At 43.8% G+C, this 20,883-nt stretch overlaps 1 protein-coding gene across 2 annotated transcripts in view; it reads right to left on the bottom strand.

Moving 5' to 3' along the window:
* Positions 1–20,883, bottom strand: part of Adcy10 (adenylate cyclase 10 (soluble)) — an 81,867-nt gene that overhangs the window by 57,390 nt on the left and 3,594 nt on the right. For both annotated transcript variants that reach the window (XM_013521435.1, XM_013521436.1), the window contains exons 2-7: positions 14,003–14,204; positions 12,383–12,487; positions 8,580–8,618; positions 8,282–8,428; positions 2,840–3,045; positions 952–1,048 (exon numbers count right to left, since the gene is read on the bottom strand). In XM_013521435.1, the coding sequence (XP_013376889.1) occupies positions 952–1,048; positions 2,840–3,045; positions 8,282–8,428; positions 8,580–8,618; positions 12,383–12,487; positions 14,003–14,147 (739 nt within the window). In that variant the 5' untranslated portion in view covers positions 14,148–14,204. The remainder of the gene's footprint in view (positions 1–951; positions 1,049–2,839; positions 3,046–8,281; positions 8,429–8,579; positions 8,619–12,382; positions 12,488–14,002; positions 14,205–20,883) is intronic.

Here is a 20,883-nt window from a genome sequence, read left to right as displayed (position 1 = left end):
AAAATAAAAAATAAAAAATAAAAAATAAAAATAAATAAAAAATCAAAGACGGAAGAGTCGGTGAACATTAATGTACCCCAAGGCACAAGTAATCAGTGTCTCGGGGGTGGGATAAATCACAAGGGGCTAGTAGGACAAGGACCAGCCAACATGCACATTACTCTGGGAGAAGTGTGATGGGCGAGGAAGATTCAGAGCAGCTTTCTTTTCTCTTTCACTGTGAGGGGGATTTAGGGATGCAGGGAGGGTGACAGGGGGAGAGGGAGAGGGCGTGAGGAGGGATGCACCTTTACAAGCTGGTGAGGAGTTGGAGCTGGGCGAGGGGCATCAGCCACTCAGAATGGGGCTGTTGGCATGAGCTCAAGTTATGATCAGAACACAAGGGGAGAGTTTACATTTTTTAAAGTGTTACATGAAAAGACACATTGCCATGAATTCTCCTCAAAAATCCTCCCCTCACCTCTGTCCCACTTGTCCCATCCTTCCTGCCACTTTCTGAAGCAGTTCTGGAAGTCCTTTTTCTTGAATGTCTTTACAAAGTGTGATTCAAGAGAGTGAATGGCCCTGCCCGGTGCTGCCCACTAGAAAGGCAGGCTCACAAACACACGAGGGCGTGTCCTCACCCACCTTACCATGCGACTTCTGGCTCTTCCCCAAGTCAAAATGATGATGAGAGATAAATGCTGTGAACCAACTCGAGACACTGAGGCAGCCACAACAGCGCAACTAAACACACTCAGGAAAGAGAACGTCCAGGACTGCTTCACAGAGTGGCGAGAATGATGGGCTGAGTGTGTGCAAAGTGAGGGGGAGATTTTGAGAAGGATTCATGGCGATGTTCTTTCACTGTAATGCACTTTTAAAACCTGTGAACACTCAGTGTCGTTTGTGATCACAACGCGTACACTGGCCGCCCGTGGAAGAAAGGGCCTTGTTACAGGGAGTACTTACTTTTGAGCTGACTAGGAGGGTAAAAACTCATGAAGGCCATACACTTTTTGAAAAACTCTTCAAAGTTAAAAGTAGGGGGTAGTTTTAAGAACTTAACCTAAACAAAACAAAACAAGAAGTTTTCAGTCATTCCCATTATTATCTGGCCCTTCGAGTACAAATTTCTCAGCAGAAAATAAGGGTGTAAAAGTGTATGCGTTTGAATGTCTTGATAACTGTGGTTGGTATACTTAAACTCTAAAGATCTTGAATTGGTAAAACTTGTTTTTTTTTTTTTTTTGAGACAGGATCTCACTATATAGCCCAGGCTGCCTTGAACTTGCCATCCTCCTGCCTCAGCCTCATGAATGCTGGGACTACGGACATGAACCATGGTGCTCACAAATTGAAATTTTAGGGCTGAGGATGCAGGTCAGCCAGAGGAAGTGTGCTTATCATGTACGAGGCTCTGGATTCAATCCTCAGTTCAAAGAGCAAAAAAAATTGTAATTTCTCCAATTATCTCTTAAGATCTCCGTGCTCTGTTTATATACGCAGAAGGCCACTCCAGGGAACAAACTTTTATATTTTTCCACCCTCAGAACCTTTTTCTGACTTTTTCCCTTTCGAATAGCTTCATTCTGATAAAACCTGGCCAATCTGTATACCGTTTCTTTCTTGAAAGTGTTAAAGGACAACAGGGGCTGATGCCCAAAAGGGTATTAAGGATATCAGCGTAAGACCATGAACTCCATGATAGAGTACACACTGAGGACCTCATTTTGATGATATTCTTGGGCAAAAAAAAACTGCATACATTCAGTTCAACAATGAGAAAACACACAGACAAAACCAAATTCAGGGGCTGGACACAGTAACTGATCAACACACTTAGTTTTGTTTTTGTTTTTTGATACAGGGTCTTGCTTAGTAGTCAGGCTGGCCTTGAACTCACTATGCAGCCTAGCCTTTTTTTTGTTTTTTGGTTTGTTTGTTTTTTTTTTGTCTTTTTGAGATAGGGTGTCACTATGCAGTTCAGGCTGGCCTTGAGCTCACTTTGTAGCCCAGGCTGGTCTCGAACTCGAACCGATCTGCCAGCACTCACTTCCTCCTGAGTGCTTGGGATTACAGGCGTGGGCCACCATGCCCGGCCTGTAGCCTAGTCTGACCTCAAACTCATTGCAATCATCCTGCCTCAGCCTCCCAAGGGCTAGGATTACAGGCATGCACCACCATGCCTGTCTCACACTTTTTAACTTTTTGTTTTTTTGTCTTTGTGGTACCAGGGATTGATCCCGAGACCTTCATGCTGAGCTATATTCCCCATCCCTTTTTATTTTGAGCCAGGGTCTACGTCACTAAATTACCCAGGCTGAGCTGGAATTTGGGATCCTCCTGCCTCAGCCTCCCAGAGTGGTGGGATTACAAGCACATACAGCACCACCCAGCTTTGTCTTCCTTTTTTCTGCCACGCATTCCCATTCCAGGCAGCATTGCATCCCTTTCGCTGCATATGTTCAAGGCACAGTTTCTCGAAGTGATCTAAGACAGTGCAGGTCCATCTTCAAATTAACCAATGTTTCCCCAACATCGAGCTCAGGGAAAATCTCTCCTCCCTCCCTGAGCTGTTCCGGTCTCCAATCCTTATCCTCTCCCTGGGTTTGGAGGGTTCCTTAGTGACAGCGGGGGCGGGGCAGCCCTCAAAACCACTCCCCTCTGCTCCTGGGGAACAGGGAGATCCTTCCTGGTCCTTCTCCCTACAGCTGCACATCCTGAGGAGCAGAATCGCCTCCTCCTGGAGCTCCCAGCCCTGACTCCTTCCGCACACACGGCACCCTAGACTGAAGCCACCTCCGCTCTTCTCCCGCAGCCTCAGAATCACGCTCCTTCCCGGGCAGCGACCACCAACCTTCACTGCTCTCTGCTCCGGAATCCTCTCGATTTCAATCATGCTCCGGTCACAGAGCTGCCAGCAGTTGGGGGACAGGATGACGTCGTTCATCAGCGCCATGTTCTGTGCCATGCGCACGTCTTCCACGGCCTGGCCAGTCACCAGGAAATAATTGTGCTTTTCGTCCCCAAAGACCACCATGGTGATGTGGCCGGCGGACAGCCCTGGAGAGGAGGTGGGTGACATACAGGTGGGCATGGGAGTTGTGGGTTGCAGCCCAGCAACTCAGGAGCTTGGTTGGAACCTCACAGTAAAATCTCGTTCTAAACTTTAGTGTCAGAGCCGGCTGTGGAGCCGCTTGCCTGTGATCCCAATACTCAGGAGGCTGAGGCAGGATCGCTCTGAGTTCAAGGCCAGCCTGGACTCCATAGTGAGTCCAAGGCCAGGCTCAACTACATAGCTAGACTCTGCCTTAAAAAAACAAAAAACAAAAAACCACTTTTTTTCGGGGGGGTGTATCAGGAATCGAACTCAGGACCTTGCACTTGCCAGGCAGGTGCTTAATCCCACTTTAATGTAGAAATAAGAGAACGCTACTTCCAGATCCCTGGCCTTTGAAATCCAAAATGCGCATTTCTTCAAGGGCTAGAAAGTTCAGCAATAGTTTTTGTACTTCCAGTATAATTTTCTCCCTTGATGGCCCCATCAATTCCTAAATTTATTTGTATTTTGTCTTCAGTTTATTAATACTAAAGAGCAACAGAAAACTTTACTTATTTGTTATTTTGAAATGCTGGGAAATGAACCTAGGACTTTTTACTGGGCTACATCCCCAGCACTGCCCCCTATCCTTTGTATTTAATTTTATTGTTCTTGAGACAGAGTCTCACTATGTAGTTCCAGCTGACCTTGAACTGGGGATGACCCTCCTGCCTCAGCCTCCTGAGTGCTGGGATTACAGGCATGCATCACCATGCTGTGCTTCCCAGTCCTTTTTTATTGTTATTTTTTTTTTAAATTTTGAAACAAGGCCTTGCTGAATTGCTAAGTTGCCCAGGCTGGGGTCCCTTTGCCAGCCTCCTGCTTCAGCGTCCCACATGCCAGGATGACAGGTGGATGCTGCCATGTCAGGCAGAAAACAACTGCAAATTCCTGTTTGGGGAGGATTTTCATCCCATCAGAGGTTGGGATTTCACCTGAAAAAGAAGTCCTAGCATCTCATTTCAGGTAACGACCTGACGATGAGGGAAAAGAAGTCCCAGGTCCCATCCCACAGTGCTTTCTCTAATTGTTTTCAAGTTGGAAGATGGGAGGTTTTGGTGCCCGAGCAACAGAAGAAAGATGTGAAATGTGATACGTACACAAAGTCTATTCATAAAGGCACCGTGAATGACACGCCGTTTCTTTAAATGACTGCAATGAATGCAATCAAAGTCTACTTCCCACCTTGACTCTCTGCTGTGATGATTTGTCAGTATGGATCTCACACACTGATACTATATATCCTGTTTTCCATCTGAAACACATGGAAAAAACATGATGGAACCATCTCTCTCCCAGTCACTTGGCACATACATGAGAGCTTGGGTTCACATCTGTCTCAAGAAGGATGATATGGTTGTGCATTCCTATAATTGGTTGTGCATGCCTGTAATTGCAGCACTCTGGGAGGCTGAGGCAGGAGGATCCCAAGTTCAAGCCCAGCTTGGGCAACTTAAGAATTTAGTGAGATTCTGTTTTGGGATAAAAATATAAAAAGGGATAGGGATAAGCTCAGTGCAAAGAGCAAGGATCCAATCTCCAGTACTGGGGAAAAAAAAAGATAATATATCAGTTTCTCTGGGTGTTAACTGTGATACTGGAGAGTGAACCTATGGTCTTCAAACTGAACTACAGCCCCAGCACTTTTTATTTTAAAACATTTTTTATTAGTACATGGTCACAGTACATAATCCCCGCCCTTTTTTAGAGAAATCGGTAACAATTTTTTTGACACAGAGTCTTGCTAAGTCACTGAGTTTCCCAGGCTGGGCTCAAATTTATAATCTTCCTGCCTCAGCCTCTCAGATTACAGGCACACCACCCTGAGCTGGGAATTTTGAATAAAAGCAAAATGATGCATAGGTTAACCGTTAATTGGATGATCTCATCCACTCTGACACTTGCAGACTTCTAAGGTTTACAGGATTTGGGTTAGGCAGAAGCTAACACCCTCAGCACCAACCATAGCTCTGGTTATTCCTCAATATTTCCTCCTCTCAGAATCTCACCTCTCACTGTGGGATGGGCACAGGGATGTCTCTCCCTTGGGACTTGTTACAGTTTATGTTTAGGTGTCCCCACAAAGCCTCATACAGTCACAGGTGGGGCTTTTTCAGAGGTGGCTGGATCTAGAGTGTGTGATGCTGGAATTGATTCATAGTGTAATGCTAGGATCAAGGACACTGGGATTAAGGGTGTGAGTGCTACCCACCCTAAGTAGCCTGGATAAGTTATAAGGGATAGAAAGAGCTGCAGTTATCCCTTGTTGCTTTGTTATCTTCTGTCTACCATGGACTGTTTCTCCTCTGTGATGCCTAACTGCTGTGCCACCCTGCCTTGGAGCCAGCCAGTGATGGACTGAAACCTCTACAAAATGTGAGCTAAATAAATCTTTCCCCCTTTAACTTTGGATCTCAGATATTTTGTCTTGGCAGTGAGAGAGAAGTACCTAAGACAGAATTTGGTACCAGAGAAGTGGGGTCATTTCTGTGACTATACCTGACCATGTGGTTCAGGAGCCTTTAGGATTAGCTTGTGGGAAGAGATTTGAAAGGTTTGGAGACACTAGCTGAAAAGGTAGTGCTGGAAAACTTTAGACTGTTCTGTATGGAAGATTCTGGTCAGCACTCAGAAGACCAGAAGGCTGATAGAAATTCTCCTGGTAAAGACCAGACTCAGGAGGTTTCTGCTGGGAAGGACCACATTGCTTGTTGGACTCCAGACAGTGTGTGTTATGGTTTGGCAGAAAGTTTGTCCCCATTTTGCTTATGTTCAGAGACTTTGCCTGAGACTGAGATTGAGGGTGGCAGACTAATTAATCTTGCAGAAGAAATTTCAAGGCAGTCTAATGTTGAGACAGTGGCATGGCTACTGTTAGGGGATTTTAGCCAGACTTATGTTGAGAGTCAAGAGCAAAGAGCTTAGTAGGATGATTTGAAACACTGTGAGTTTGGCCAGAAAGGAAGTTCTAGTAAAGTTGTGGTCTGTAAAGAAGGAACAGAGGAAAAATTGGTCACTAAAAAGACTAACAAGAAAAAGCCAAGTATTTCACAAGAAGATAACAACAACTATAACAAAAAGATGGCCTGAGGACATCACAGGGACCAGCAGGACTCCAGCCTTTGAAGCTTCAGAGTTGCAAAGGTGAAAGACTTTGCTCTGAGAAAAGAGCCCCAGAGCCCCATGTTCCAGAATGATGGCAGCCTAGAGAATCTGTTCCTCAGGATTGGGTACAAGATGCTCTGTGATCCAGGCATTCTACCCTATGATCAAGAGAGAGGGAAGCCTGGCTACTGCTCCAACTGGCAGTAGACCTTGGCATCATCCACATGGTGCTGATTTTAGGTGCATGCTGAATGCAAGAGTCGTGGGGTCAGGAAGGCTTCTACTAGATTTCAGAAGGCCTGGGAGGCCAGGTGGTGTGCACCTGAGAGGGCAGTGTGTTAAGCTGTGAGTGTGAAGCCAAAGGTGCAGTGGAGACTCCAAAAGTTTGGAGAAGCCAGGTAAGTGGATTGTCTTAGGAAAACTGTAAGGAGGGGCAGAGCTGGCCCCAGACAGAAGCCATGGGAACTACAACCACCATAATGGTGGAGCCACACAAGCCCTTTGGAGTTCACAATTTGCCAAGGATGCTGGCAGTGGAACTGTGGGATTTAATGTTTGCCTCGTTGGATTTTTGTCTTTCTTTGTTCCCATTCCTTGCTATCTCCCTGTTTGTAACTTTTGGGATGGAAATGTCTATTTTGTGCCATTGAATGTTGGAAGTGTTTAACTTTCTTTTTCATTTGTACAGGGGCTCACAGCTGAGTTGCCTTAAATCTCAGAAGAGACTTTGGACTTGGACTTTTCCACAATGCTGAAACTCTTAGGACTTTGATGACTCTTGGAGGTGGACTAAATGCCTGTCTGCCATGCCACCCAAGGATGGACTGAAATTTCTACAAACTGTGAGCTAAATAAATCTTTCCTCCACTAACTTTGGATGTTAGGCATTTTGTCTCTGCAATGAGAAGAAATAACTACTACAAGACTGTAGAGCATGCCTGTAACCCTAGCACTTTGGAGGCTGAGGCAGGAGGATTGTTAAGAGTTTGAGACCAACCTGGGCTACAAAGTGAGCTCAAGGCCAGCCTGAACTGCATAGTGAAACCCTGTCTCAAAAAGACCAAAAAAAAAAAAAAAAAATTTAAAAAAAGACTGTAGAGAAATGAAAATGACGGTAATGTCTCTAGTGCAATGTGGAAATGTGTGTGCTTCTTACCATATTATACATATGTGCCTAAGAATCCCTGTATAAAGCTAGAGCTGTGTCATTTTTCTTTTTCTCTTACTTTTTTTTGTTTGTTTTTTTGAGGCACAGTCCCACTATGTAGTTCAGGCTGGCCTTGAACTCACTATGTAGCCCAGGTTGGCCTCAAACTCATGACAATCCTCCTGCCTCAGCCTCCAGAGTACTGGGATTACAGGTGTTCACCATGCTTCCTCTTTCTCTTTCTCTCTCTTTCCCTTTCTTCCTTCCTTTTTCTTCTTCCCTCCTTCCCTCCCTCCCTTCCTTCCTTCCTTCCTTCCTTCCTTCCTTCCTTCCTTCCATCATTCCTTCTCTCCCTCATTCCTTCTCTCCCTCCTTCCTTCCTTCCTTTCCTCCTTCTTTCTTTCCATCCTTTGTAGTACTGGAGATCAAACACAGGGGTGCCCTTCCACTGAGCTCCATCCCCAGCCCTTTTTTTTTTGTATTTTGAGACAGGGTCTCACTATGTTATACAGGTTGGACTCAAATTTGGTATTCTCCTGCCTCAGCCTCCCACAGTGCTGAGATGACAGGCATGTGCCACTGTACTCAATCTGTTAGGTTTTTCTTGCATGTCACTCTGCTGAAGGGGGGACAGACTAGGCTCATGTCATTGCTGAATCTGTGTACTGACAATCTGCTCTCATGTCCTGAATGCTTCCCAGCCTTGACAAACAGCAAGATATAATAGCAGCGTGACAGGTATAATGGCCATTTTGTTGAGTGGTTGCTATTTACCAAGCACTCCATGAGCTCACTCACCTTCCATAGAGGCCTGTTAGGTAGATACCATAATTAATCCAGTCCTCTTAACTGGTGTGTGAGGAAGCCACTATGGGTGTCCTGGTCACCCTGACTCAAAGGTTAGGGTGACCCCCACTGCTGCATCATCTGTGCTGCCAAATCCATACCTATCTTCACTCGAATATCCAGGCCTTCTTCTTCCATGTCCTTGTTTTCAAAGAGGCCATGGATCTCCAGGCTACATTTGACAACCACAGTGATGATGTTGTTCAGTTGCTTCCGTTCCACCTTCCACAGGGCTAGCAGTGCGTCACCTTGAAAAGACAGACACCCAGGGGCTTTGCACCTGCGTTGGCCCTGGCGCCAGTGCACTCTGGGTGAGGCTGAATAGCCATTCATGCTCTACAACCCTGTCCACAACCCACCTGCTGCCCTGTCCTACCCCACTCGCATCCATCAGTGTACCTGCAAATTTTAGGATGTCTCCTCCAAAAAGCAACACTTCTGAGAAAAAAAAAAAAAAAAAAAGAGAAAGGTGTTAAATCAAGGTATAATTCCTTTCATTTATTTATTAATTTTTTGGTAGTACTGGGGATTGAGCCCAGGGCCTTTGCACTGAGCTACACCCCCAAAGCTTTGTAAATTTATTTTGAAACAGGGTCCTGCTAAGTCACTAAGCTGCCCAGGTTGGGCTTGCATTTGCAGTCCTGCCTTAACCTCCCAGAATGCTGGGATTGCAGACGTGCACTACCATGCCCAGCTAAGTCTGATTTCTTAAAGATAGTAAAAGAATTCATTCCTTAGTAGACCAGAAACAGGGTCAGGAGAACAGCGTTTCAGAAAGTAGATTTCTACTGAAGATGTTATCTCACTAAACCCACATGGTCTGTTTCCTCCACTGTGGGCAGAGCATGCTGGCCCAGCTTGAGTCTGGGCTCCATCCTGCAGATGGGAAGACAGAAGAGAGGAGGTGGGGTTTCCGGTGAGGACTGAGGACAGCTGCGCTCCCCTGGGGACATGGGATGCAGTCTCCAAGTGGGCTGGAGTGGGCCTGAGCAGGTGGGTGAGCGGCCAGGCTCCCCAAGAATGGGAGTCAGGAAATGGGACATCAGAGCCATTGTCAGCTTGGGCATTGTGTCCCATCTTGGGTTTTTCAGTTAGACTTTCTTACTTACGCACCGTCACAAACTCATTGAGCACCTATGATGCTGAGATGCAAAAAAAGAGGACATTTCTGCTTTTCAGGAGCACCACATTTTGTCTAGTAGGAAACATTAAGTTATTACCAGAGAACTTAAAGTCTGGTAAGGCAGTAGACTTACAGGTCACCTCAGTAGAACAAATTCTTTTCTTCACAAGTAGTCCAAGCTAACGGTGCAGACAAGATGGTGGACAGAGGTAAAAAGGAGAGCAGACTTTTCACTCTGCTATGAGGGATTCAGGACCTATCAGCAGCAAAGGACTGAGAAGTTAATTTTAAACCACTCTCATTTAGTCCTACAACAATCTCTTTGTGACTATGTTTGGGTATACAGATGTCAGGTTTTAAAAATATTTGAGTATATGGAGTATGACTAAACATATTGGAACAACACAAGGATGTCTACTGTCACCATTCTTCTTCAATATAGCTCTGGAAATAGCCAGGAAATAAGACAAGAGAAAGAAATAAAAGGAAGAAGGGTAGGAAACAAAGAAATTAAATTATCATTATTCACAGATGACATGATACTTTACATAGAAGACCCCAAAAACTCCACCCAAAAACTTCTAGATTTAATAACCAAACTCAGCTGCATAGCTGGGTACAAAGTCAACACTCAAAATCAACAGCACTTCTATATTCAAACAACAAACACACTAAGAGAGAAATTAGGAAAACAACACCTTTCACAATAGCATCAAAAAAAAAAAAAAAAGGAAAGAAAGAAATACCTAGAAATCAATCTAATGAAGTAAGTAAAAGGTCTCTACACTGGAAACTACAGTACTCTGAAAAAGGAGTTTGAAAAGGATATCAGAAAATGGAAAGATATCCCTTGTTTTGGGTAGGAAGAACGAATGTAGTAAAAATGGCCATACTTTCAAAACTGTTATACAGATTTACTGCAATCCCAATCAAATTCCAACAACATACTTCACAGAATTAGAGAAAACAACCCTAAAATTTATTTGGAACCAAAAGAGACCTAGAATAGCAAAAGCAATTCTGGGCAACAAAAGCAAAACAAGGTGCATCACAATCCCTGACTTGAAATTATACTACAAAACTATTGTGGCAAAAACAGCATGGTACAGGAAAAAAACAGACCAATGGATCAATGGAACAGATTAGAAGATACACAAAATACTCCAGACATACTCAGACACTTTATCTTTGACAAAGGAGCCAAACACCTTCAGTGTAAGTAAGACAGCCTCTTTTTTTGGGTCTTTTTTGGAACAGGGTCTTGCTATGCAGTTCAGGCTGGCCTTGAACTCACTTTGTAGCCAAGGCTGGTCTTGAACTTGCAACAATCCTCCTGCCTTAGCTTCCAGAGTGCTGGGATTACAGGCATGTGCTATCATACCTGGCTAGCCTCTTTAATAAATGGTGCTGGAAAAGCTGGCTTTCCACATGTGGAAGATTAAAACTAGACACATATCTTTCACCATGCATTCAACTAAAATCAAAGTGGATCAAAGATATAAATATTAAAACAGAAACATTATATCTGCTGGAAGATAGAATAGGTAGAACTCTTGAAGACATTGGTGTAGGCAAAGACTTTATGAACAAAACCCTAATAATACAGGAACTATCATAAAGAATCAACAACGGGGATCTCATCTTATTAAAAAGCTTTTGCACAACAAGAGAAACCACCAACAGGGTGAAGAAACAATCCACACTGTGGGAAAAAAATTTGCCAGCTGTTCCTCAAACAAAGGACTAACATATAATGAACTCAAAAAGTCAGACCCCCCCAATTTAAAGACCCAGTCTAAAAATGGGCATCTAAAATGAATAGACAGTTCTCAGATGAAGAAGTAGAAATAGCAAGCAATTATAAAAAAAAAGTTCAACATCATGCTTCATTTGAGAAATGCAAATTAAAACAACACTGAGATTCCATCTCACCCAAGAAAGAATGGCTATTATGAAGAAATCAACCAATAACAAATGCTGGTGGGGTTGTGGGGAAAAAGAAACCCTTTTCCACTCTTGGTGGGGATGTAGACTGGTGCAACCACTCTGGAAATCAGTGTGGAGATTCCAAAAACTAGGACTAGAGGTCCTATTAGACCCAGCTATTCTCCTTGTTGGTTTCTTCCCAAAAGAATTAGAAGTATCATATGATAACAATATATACATTTTGATGTTTATATCAGCACACTTTGTAATAGCTAAATCTTGGAAACTGCCCAAATGCCCATCAACTGACAAATGGAGAAAGATGTGGTTTTTTTATACAGTGGAGTACTACTCAGCTATAAAGAATAAACTTGAGACCTTTCTAGGTAAATGGATGCACCTTGAGACCATACTCTTAAGTGAAATAAATCAGACACACATGTGTAAATACTGCATTCTCTGGTGTAAACTGGAAGTATAAGGACCAAAAATGTGTAGTAGATACTGTGAAATAGGAAGAAAATGTTCAAATAAGAAGGGGAACAAGGGAGGGGGAGGAGGAAAGGAAGGAAGGGAAAAGCGAAAAACAAGAAAATAAGGAAAAAATGGAAACAATATGTTTGTAAATAAGGAGGGGAAGAGGGGTTGAAGAGGCGGGAATGGGAAAAAAAAGAATCAAGGTATATCGTGTACAGGTACAAATTCTCCATGATGAACGTGATCATTATGTATACCTAAAATGTACCAATAAACTTAATTAATTAAAAAAAACTATTTCAGCTGGGGACAGAGGCACATGCCTGGAATCCCAGCATGTTGGAAGGCTGAATCACGTCTGCAAGTTCAGTGCCTGCCTGGGCACTTCAGTGAGACTCTGTTTCAAAAAATAAAAGAGGGCTGGGGATGTAGCTCGGTGGGAAGTCCCTGGGTTCAATCACCAGTGCTGCAGAACAAATACATAAATAAATGCTTTCCCTCGAGGGGTCTGTACTGGTGAGTCTCGAACCCATTTCTTCAGCTGTACCGTAGGGTGTCTCAGAACACAGTGGCTTAACCCACATTTCCTGGGGAAGGCAAGAGTGCCAAGAAGCTGAGCAGGCACAGGGTGCACTGGACTGGACGCTCTCAAGCCAGGAGCCGCGGGCACACTTACTCTCCACGATGGCGCTTATGTAGTGGTTCAGGATGTCCACCAGCTGCTCGGCCCCTCGGTCCATGTACATGGCTGTGCTGAACTTCTCCGTCATCGCGGTGAAACCTAAACAAACAGTTGTTTTCTGGGCTGCTCGGAGGAACCAAGGAGAGCCGCAAGAAGGATATGCTGGCAGAGTTTCTTTTCTCCCTCCCTCTCCTCTCCTTCTCTTTCTCTCCTTCCTTCCTTCCTCCTTCCCTCCCTTCCTGGCTTCCTCCCTTTCCTCCCTCCCTCCCTTCCTTTCTCTCTTTCTTTCTCAGTACTGGGGCTTGATCCCAGGGTCTTCACACTGAGTTACATTCCCAGCGTCAGCTCCTTTTCTGAAACAAAGTCTCTAGTCGGGCATGGTGGTGCACACCTGTAATCCCAGCACTCGGGAGGCTGAGACAGGAGGATCCTTGTGAGTTCAAGCCCGGCCTAGGCTACAAAGTGAACTCAACACCAGCCTGAACTACATAGTGAGACCCTGTCTCAAAAAAAAGGAGATTAAGTTACTAAGTCACCCAGGTTGGCCTTCAACTTGTGATCATCCTGCCTCAGCTTTGAAAGTGCTGGTATTACAGGCATGCACCATCATGCCTGATCTTTTTTTACATCTTCATAGTAAACTTGCTAGCCTTTCAGAAGAGTTCGAAATGCGTGTGTTTTCATTACCATGGGATATAAATTCGATTTCCACTTAAAGGTAGTGCAGTCATCACTACAGACATCGAGCATCTAGGGAAGAACTATTTGTTTTTTTTTGTTTGTTTTTTTTTTGTTTTTTTTGTTTTTCTCCAGTACTAGGAACCGAACTCACGACCTTGCGCTTGCCAGGCAGGCGCTTTTGCTGCTAAGCTAAATCCCCAGCCCCAGGGAAGAACTATTTGGAACCTTTCCCTGACCTCATAATCAACACTGACAGAGGAGGCTGTGTGTCTGAAGCCTGACCAGCCACAAAGAAAATTGCTCAGAAACCCTGAGCGAGGCATGCTGATACACTTTGGGAACTGAGGCGTGAGGCTCATGCATAGGCAAGACTGTCTCAACATAAAGAAAAATATAAAAGAGCTGAGAATATTATCTCAGTCATAGAGCATCCTTGCGCTCACTGCTCAGTCTCCAGCAAAACACACACACATACACACACACATAAAGATCTAGGGAGATCACTTCCTGAGGTCAGGATTTTGCTTTTGCATGTGGTGCTGGGGACTGAACCCCGGATGTACCTCAGAGGGGTTTAAAAAGATCTTCAGATCTTTTTAAAATGTTATTTTGAGACAGGGTCTTGCCTCAGCCTCTGGAGCAGCTGGGATTACAGGCATGTGCCACTGTGCCTGGACTGAGGTCAGTTTTGTCAGGGACATGTGAAGTTGGGGCAGGAACCCTAGAGCCTTAAGCTTTGGGTGTCTTAAAGATCTCCCCAGGACTGGGATCTGGGGAAGCGAATGTGAGGGGTGCCAGGCCCCAGAGCCTGCTCCTGTCTGTGGTCACAGGCCAGACACTTGCACACAGCCCCTCACTCGGCCCTCAAGTCTTCATGGGAACTCGGATGCAAACCTGTCACCCACATTAGCCACACATCCTTTTGGTACTTGCCTGAAATATCCACGAACATCAGGACGCCATCAAAATAATCCACAGAAGGTCGCTCTGGGGAGAAATTCCCATAGACAATGAGGTCCGGTAAGTGAGCTGCTAGTCTGACGATGGTGTTGTCCTGTGAGTCTTTCTGAGTCGTCATACTCAAGGCCAATGTCTAGAAACCCTTGGTGGCAGGAAGCAGTACCCACGAGGTCTTCTAGGAAAAAAGTTGGGAATGGAGGAAATCTGATATTTGCTCACCACTGTCCTACTTATTTTTTCTCCTTTGGTCCTGTTGCAACCTGTGATTGCTTATTTAAGGTGACTGCTGGTGACACTGCCAGAGTTGGTGAGTCATATTTCAAAGGGATACCTCCTCTGTTTTTTTTGCATTTCTGGGGATCAAGCCCAGGGCCTTCAAGCTGAGCTATATCTCCCTGCCCTTTTTAAAATTCTTGACATAGTGTTTCACTAAGTCTCTAAATTGCCCAGGCTGAGCTTGAACTTTGTGATCCTCCTCTCTCAGCCCCCAAGTGCTGGGATTACAGGTGAGTGCCACCTTGCCTGAAAGGACCACTTTTCTATTCAGAGGGAAAACCCTCACAGACTGGACCTCCAACCCTCAACACTGTTACAAAAATGAGCCCCATTGCCAGAGGCATGTGCATACTGGGTCCATGCATTATCATAGAGGGGTTAGCCTTCACGGCAGGCCTGGGTAGATGGCTGTGGTGGTTAATTTCTGTTATCAGCTTGAATGGATGAAAAGATGCTGAGAGGCGTGATTAGGCTGGGAGGGTGCTGACTTCATTTCTGAACTAACCGCTGATGAGATCGTAGCTGAATGGGCTATTGGGAGGTGAGCCCCATCTGGAGAAAGTAGGTCATTCGGGTGCGTCTTTGAGGAGTGTCTCCTCGCCAGCTCTTTCCTTCCCTCTCGGCTTCTTGACTGCCATAAGGCAAGGACCTTTCCTCCACCTTGATGCTCCTGCCTTGGAACCAGCCCACCATGGACTGAGACCACTGAAGCTGTGAGCCAAATAAACCTCTCTTCCTTTTGGCTGACTTACTTTGTCAGGGATTTTGTCCCAGTGACGGAAATCTGACTGACATAGTGGGCCAGTAACACTGCTCACACAGACCAAACTCCTTCTGCTGTATTCTTGTTTCCTGTCCTCCCCACACCTCTCCCTTTTGGCCCCTCGTCTTTTGTCTCTTCTTCTTGAAAATTAAAAGTATAGCTGTAGTTTATGTGTGTGTATATCCATATATGAATATTACAGTCCTATGTACAGGCAATGAAACATACTAAGGTATAATGTTAAGCACAGTGAGGGAGACGATTCCAAGAGTGAGTGTGGGGAGGCGTGGGTGGGCCACAGCTGGGCAGGCAGAAGACCTGCAGCTCTATGTGGAAGGAAATGCTAAACATTTCAATTTGCCCCCTGGCTAGTTCTGAGAAAACTAAGATTTCCTAAGGGCTTCCTTTAGCTGCCAGAGGAGATTAAATGCTCATGACTAACTATAGTTAAAAACCATGCTGTACCAGCCTGAACACTCATAGCATCAGCAGTTTTTTCACAGCAAACCATGTGTTCCTGGAATAAATGATACAGAAAATAAGAGGACCCCCTCCCCAATTAAAAAAAAAAAAAACCAAAAGACAAATACCAGCAAATACTATAATCCCAGCACTTGGGAGGCTGAGGCAGGAGGACTGCTGTGAGTTTGAGGCCAGTCTGGGCTACACAGAGAAACGCTGTCTCAAAAATAAAACAAAACAAAACAACAAAACAAAAAACGGTTTTCAACACCCACCCCACCCCCCACCCCCCCACCGCTCCACTCAGTACTGGGGGTTAGCAGAATGGAATAGGACCCCATAGGCTCACAGTAGTCATGCCTTCTGGCAGGGGTTGGTGGGCACAGTCTGGGTTCCCCAGGTGCGTGGGACTGACAGACCCTGCAGATTATGCTGTACAGTAGTGCCTGCACTTCTGGATTTTAAAAGACAAGGCCACATGGGGATTCCAGGAAACATGGGCTGGCTCATAGGTGTCACTGAAGCTCCCGAGGTCCTGCTTCCTTAACAAGCGAGTCCAAAATCTCAATGGCTTGAAATGATAAAGGCTTGTTTCTTATTCATTTTTTGCTTCTATTACATATCCAGTGTAGGCAGGCTGGGATTCTGTGTTCACTTTAGAACTGAGACTGGGACGTTGCAGTGGCCAAGGCAGTGGGGAAGAGGATGCAGTGGGATAGGGTTATTCTCCCAGAAGTGACATACTTCACTTCAAAATTGATCCGAGCAGGTTCCACAGACACAGCTAATTTCATGTGAGTGGAGAAGTACAATCCTACCATCAACAGATGAATGGATAGAAAAAATGTGATGCACGCATGCACTGGAATACTATTCAGCCTTGACAAAGAAATGAAACTAGAGGACATTATGTTACGTGGAATAAGCCAGGCACAGAAAGATAAATATGACCTGATCTCACTCAGGTGTGGTGCACCCAGAGAGGCAGAAAGGAGTCTGGTGGTTGCTGAGGTCTGAGGTAGGGTAGGGGAGACAGGAAGACGTTGGATGAGGGGTGCCAGGGTTCAGTAAGATGAATATATTCTGAAGATCTAACGTCTGACATGGTGAGTCGATAATTATGTACTGCATACTTTAACTTTGCTAAATACTAAATGTTCTCATCACAAAAGGGTGCTAAGTATGTAAGGTGATGGATATATATTAAACTTGATTTAATCATTTCACAATATATACACATATCAAAATATCATGTTCTATACCATGAATACATACAACATTGTTAATTTTACCTTCTTAAAGCTTGGGGGCATAAACTTAAAAAATAATTGGAGGGAGAGCTAATTACTGAATGATAGAACTAGGATTTTTTCCCCCCAATACCAGGGGGATTGAACCCAAGGCCTGAGGTACATCCCAGCCTTTTTTTATTTTTTCAGACAGGGTCTCAAGTTGCTATTGGGCTCAACCCTGTGATGTGTTTGTGCATTATTACGCCCAGCTCAGAACTAGGATCTGAAAACCTTTTTTTGGTGCAGGGACTTACACACACTAAGTGTGTGCACTCCTACTGAGCTATACTTCCAGCCTTAAAGTACTTTAATCAACTGAAATAAAAATAAAAATTCAAAACAATAAATGCACAGTGCTGTACTGAGAATTTTTAACAAAATCAAATGTGTAAGCATATGGTCTGAAAAATTAGTTTTACTGAAAATTAATATGATTTTTTAAAAAAACTTTTATTAAAGCATAATGTAAAACAGAAAATTACAGAGATCCTAAGAGAACACCTTGAGTTACTATCAGATGGACAAACCCGTGTGCTACCTCCTTATATCAAGAAGGGCTGTAGCCAGCACTCCAGAAGTTCTCTTCATGTATTTCCTGGTCACTATCCCTCTCTTCTCCCAGAAGGTAACCTCTTTTCTGATCTCTGAGGTCATAGATTACCTTCACCAGTTTTTAAACTTTATGCAAATGGAACCATACTATATCCTTTTCTCCTGAAATGTTTCTGATACTCATTTATGTGCCTGTATGCATATTGCTAATGATTGGTTTTCAATGCTGTTTGCATTCTATCACCTCATTATACTGCTAAGTATTTAGCCATTCCACTATTTCTCTGAGTTTTCCAGTTTTGGCTCCTAGAACATTGTGTATACATTTTTTTGCTGGTCTCATTCCTTCTCTATATATACATGTATATTTTTTCTGCCTTTTTTGTTTGTGTGTTTTGGTGCTGGCAGTTAAGTTCATTGCCTTCCCGAAGTTGCTATGTGGCTACCATGGCTTTCTGCACCATAGTCCGCCCTGTGTCCTCCAGGGTGTACTTTTATCACGTTTTTTCCTTTTACTCATCCCATACTTGCTCTGCAGAGCCAGTTTCTCCCTCACTCTTCACTTTTACTTTTTCAAACAAACTTTGAAAAAACAAAGAACAACAACAACAAAAAACCCAAACAAACTACAAACCAAAGCTGCAGTGAGAGCTGGGTATGAGAGTTCGGTTGCTATTTTGTTTTGGTAGATAAGTGCTGCTATTTTATTATTTATTTATTTATTTTGGTGGTGCTGGGGATTGAACCCAGAGTTTTTGCACGAAGGTACATCCCCAGTTGTTTTTATTTTCATTTTAAAACAGGGTCTCACTAAGTTGCTAAGTTGCCCTGGCTGGGCTTGAACTTTCAGTCCTGTTGCCTCAGTTTCCCTGAGGGTTTACAAGTGTACACTACCATGTCCAGCTGCCTGTTGGCCATTTTGAAGGCAATACAATCTTAAGGTACATAGTGTTCAAATTTGATCCAGAAAATTGGATTTAATCTGCTTATTTTACCTGAAGTATATTGACTATGGGGCATGAAGAATAATGGGAAAGATTGGAGATGTTAAGTCAGGAGAGGAAGAGATGTGGGTTAACATAATAGTTGTCTTCAAATATTTGGGCCATACTTAAAGTAGTGGGGAAGTAGGAGACACAGGTCCCCATACAAAGTCTGACGTGGGCCCCTACAGTCAACAAATAACTCTCTGCTTGCCCCGTAACCTAGAGATTTCGTTTGGCTCCACATGAATGAAGTTCATGGGAGAAGTGCAGTGGGAAAGTTGACAATTTTTCTTCTGCAGAGTGAAAAGTTTATTAATGAATAAATGGGGGGCTGGGGGTTTAGCTCTGCGGCACAGTGCCTGCCTGGCAAGCTCAAGGTCATGAGTTCGATTCCCGGTACTGGGAAAAACAAAAAAACAAAAAAAATTTGACTTTTGAGCTGGTGGTTTAGATCAGCGGCACAGAGCCTGCCTGGCAAGCGCAAGGTTGTGAGTTTGATTCCCGGTACCGGGGGAAAAAAAAAAAAAAAAAAAAAAAAAAAAAAATAAATAAATAAATAAAGGGCTGGGGGTGTAGCTCAGTGGTAGAACGCTCCAGGTTCATTCCTCAGTCCCACCAAATTAAAAAATAAATAAATAAATCTAATGAATAAATGGCTTTCAACAGGATGCTTGCTACTTTATTTGTTTTGAGACAGGGTCCCGTTATGTAGTTCAAGCTGGCCTTGAATTCACTGTATAGCTCAGGCTGGCCTTGAGCTCTCAGTGATCCTCCTGCTTCTGCTTCCCCCAGTGCTGGCTAGGATGCTTTTTATAGACATGGATGTTCTGAAAAAGCTTCCACAGATGTGCTGAGCACCCAAGAACTGAGAAAGCTGAGTAAACCAAACAGCTCTACTTTCCTGCCTGCTAGCTCAGTAGCTGTGTTCTCACTGGCTACCACTTATAAGATTTCCAGATTAAAGAAATAAAAATAAAAGGTGCCAGTTATACCTTTTTTTTTTTTTAAGGCAGGACCTAAGTCACTAAATTTTCCAGGCTGGGGCTCAAACTTGCAGTGCTCTTGACTCAGCCTCCAGAGTACTTGGGATCACAGGCATGTGCTACCATGCCCAGCTTGTGTATGAATTTTAAATAAACAATAATTGACATATTCTAAACATTTAGGAACCTTTTATAAGCCCCTCCAATCTTGGCAATACCATACCTTCTTCACATGCACAATTCAGACCATTTCTGCTTAGAGTTTAATTTAATTAATTAGTTGGTTGTTTTTGAGGCAGGGTCTCACTGTAGTCAGCCTGGCCTTGAACTCACTATGCAGCCCAAGCTGACCTCAAACTCCCAAAGATCCTCCTGCCTCAGCCTCCTGAGTGCTACGATTACAGGTGTACAACACCACACTCAGCCATTTTTGCCTAAGTTTTAACACTAAATGGGATACTGATTAGATTTATTCTGTTTTTCCAAAAAGATCAACCAGGATCAATGACTGGCAATATTGGAAGGCAAGTATAAGCAACATGAGGGTGGACATTCCCTCTGGCTGGTCTCAGTCAGTACAGATAACCATTTGCCTGTGAGGTTAGAGTGAGTCTTACATTTAGTGGATAGATGAATTTATTAGGTGATTGCCAAGATTCCATTGTTTTACATAAGGTGACCTGAGGATTTAAGATTTCTCTAAATTTATGATTACTAAGCAAGTGCAGAAGATGCATTTTGAGATGAAGATGACAAGTGTACAGGTAAAACTAGAAGAAAATCTTTATACAGATACTTAACAGGCAAAGACATTTGAAATGTCTATGAACACCACTTCCTGTCAGTATTGCGGATGGAGCCTAGGGCCTTGCACATGCTCGACAAATGTGCCATGACTGAGCTACATCTGCAGCCTTTATTATTTTTGAGACAGGTCTTGCTAAATTGCCCAGGCTAAGCTTGTATTTTCCTTCCTCCTGCCTCAGCCTCCCCAAGTAGCTAGGATTACATGTGTGTGTCACCATGCCCAGCTCTAGTTTTTCTTTTAAATACCCATAAGAACACAAAGAAAAATTTCTATTTTTACAAGAAAACTTTTGCTTTAAGTAACATTAGAAAAATATTTACTTTCTATAGATACATAGCACTTTGTCATCTGTAATTTATTAACATCTTTTTTTGTGAAGTGATGGAGACCACTATGAAGTAGCTCTGAGCAGGATTTATATTAACCAATTGGCTTTTCATGTTTACTTGTGAGTCTGCCCAAGGCCTAGGCCCCTTGTCTGGAGATGGGTAGCCTGTAATGGCGGGTGAAGCCATGGCGCCTCAGAGGAAAGACAAGGCCACAGCTAAGGACACTTGGCTCCAACCTTAATGAACTAGATAAAGACTGTAGCTGCTGCTGTACAGATTCAATGCAATTCCCATTCAACTACCATCAACATACCTCACAGATCTTGAGAAAATATGCCTTAAATTCATCTGGAACCAGAAGAGACCCAGAATACCAAAAGCAATCCTTGGCAACAAGGACAAG

Source organism: Chinchilla lanigera, unplaced genomic scaffold, assembly GCF_000276665.1.
Source record: "Chinchilla lanigera isolate Chin_1 unplaced genomic scaffold, ChiLan1.0 scaffold00061, whole genome shotgun sequence".
Classification (NCBI taxonomy): domain Eukaryota; kingdom Metazoa; phylum Chordata; class Mammalia; order Rodentia; family Chinchillidae; genus Chinchilla; species Chinchilla lanigera.
Note: the sequence above shows the minus strand (reverse complement) of the source record. Positions and strands in the feature narration are given on the sequence as shown.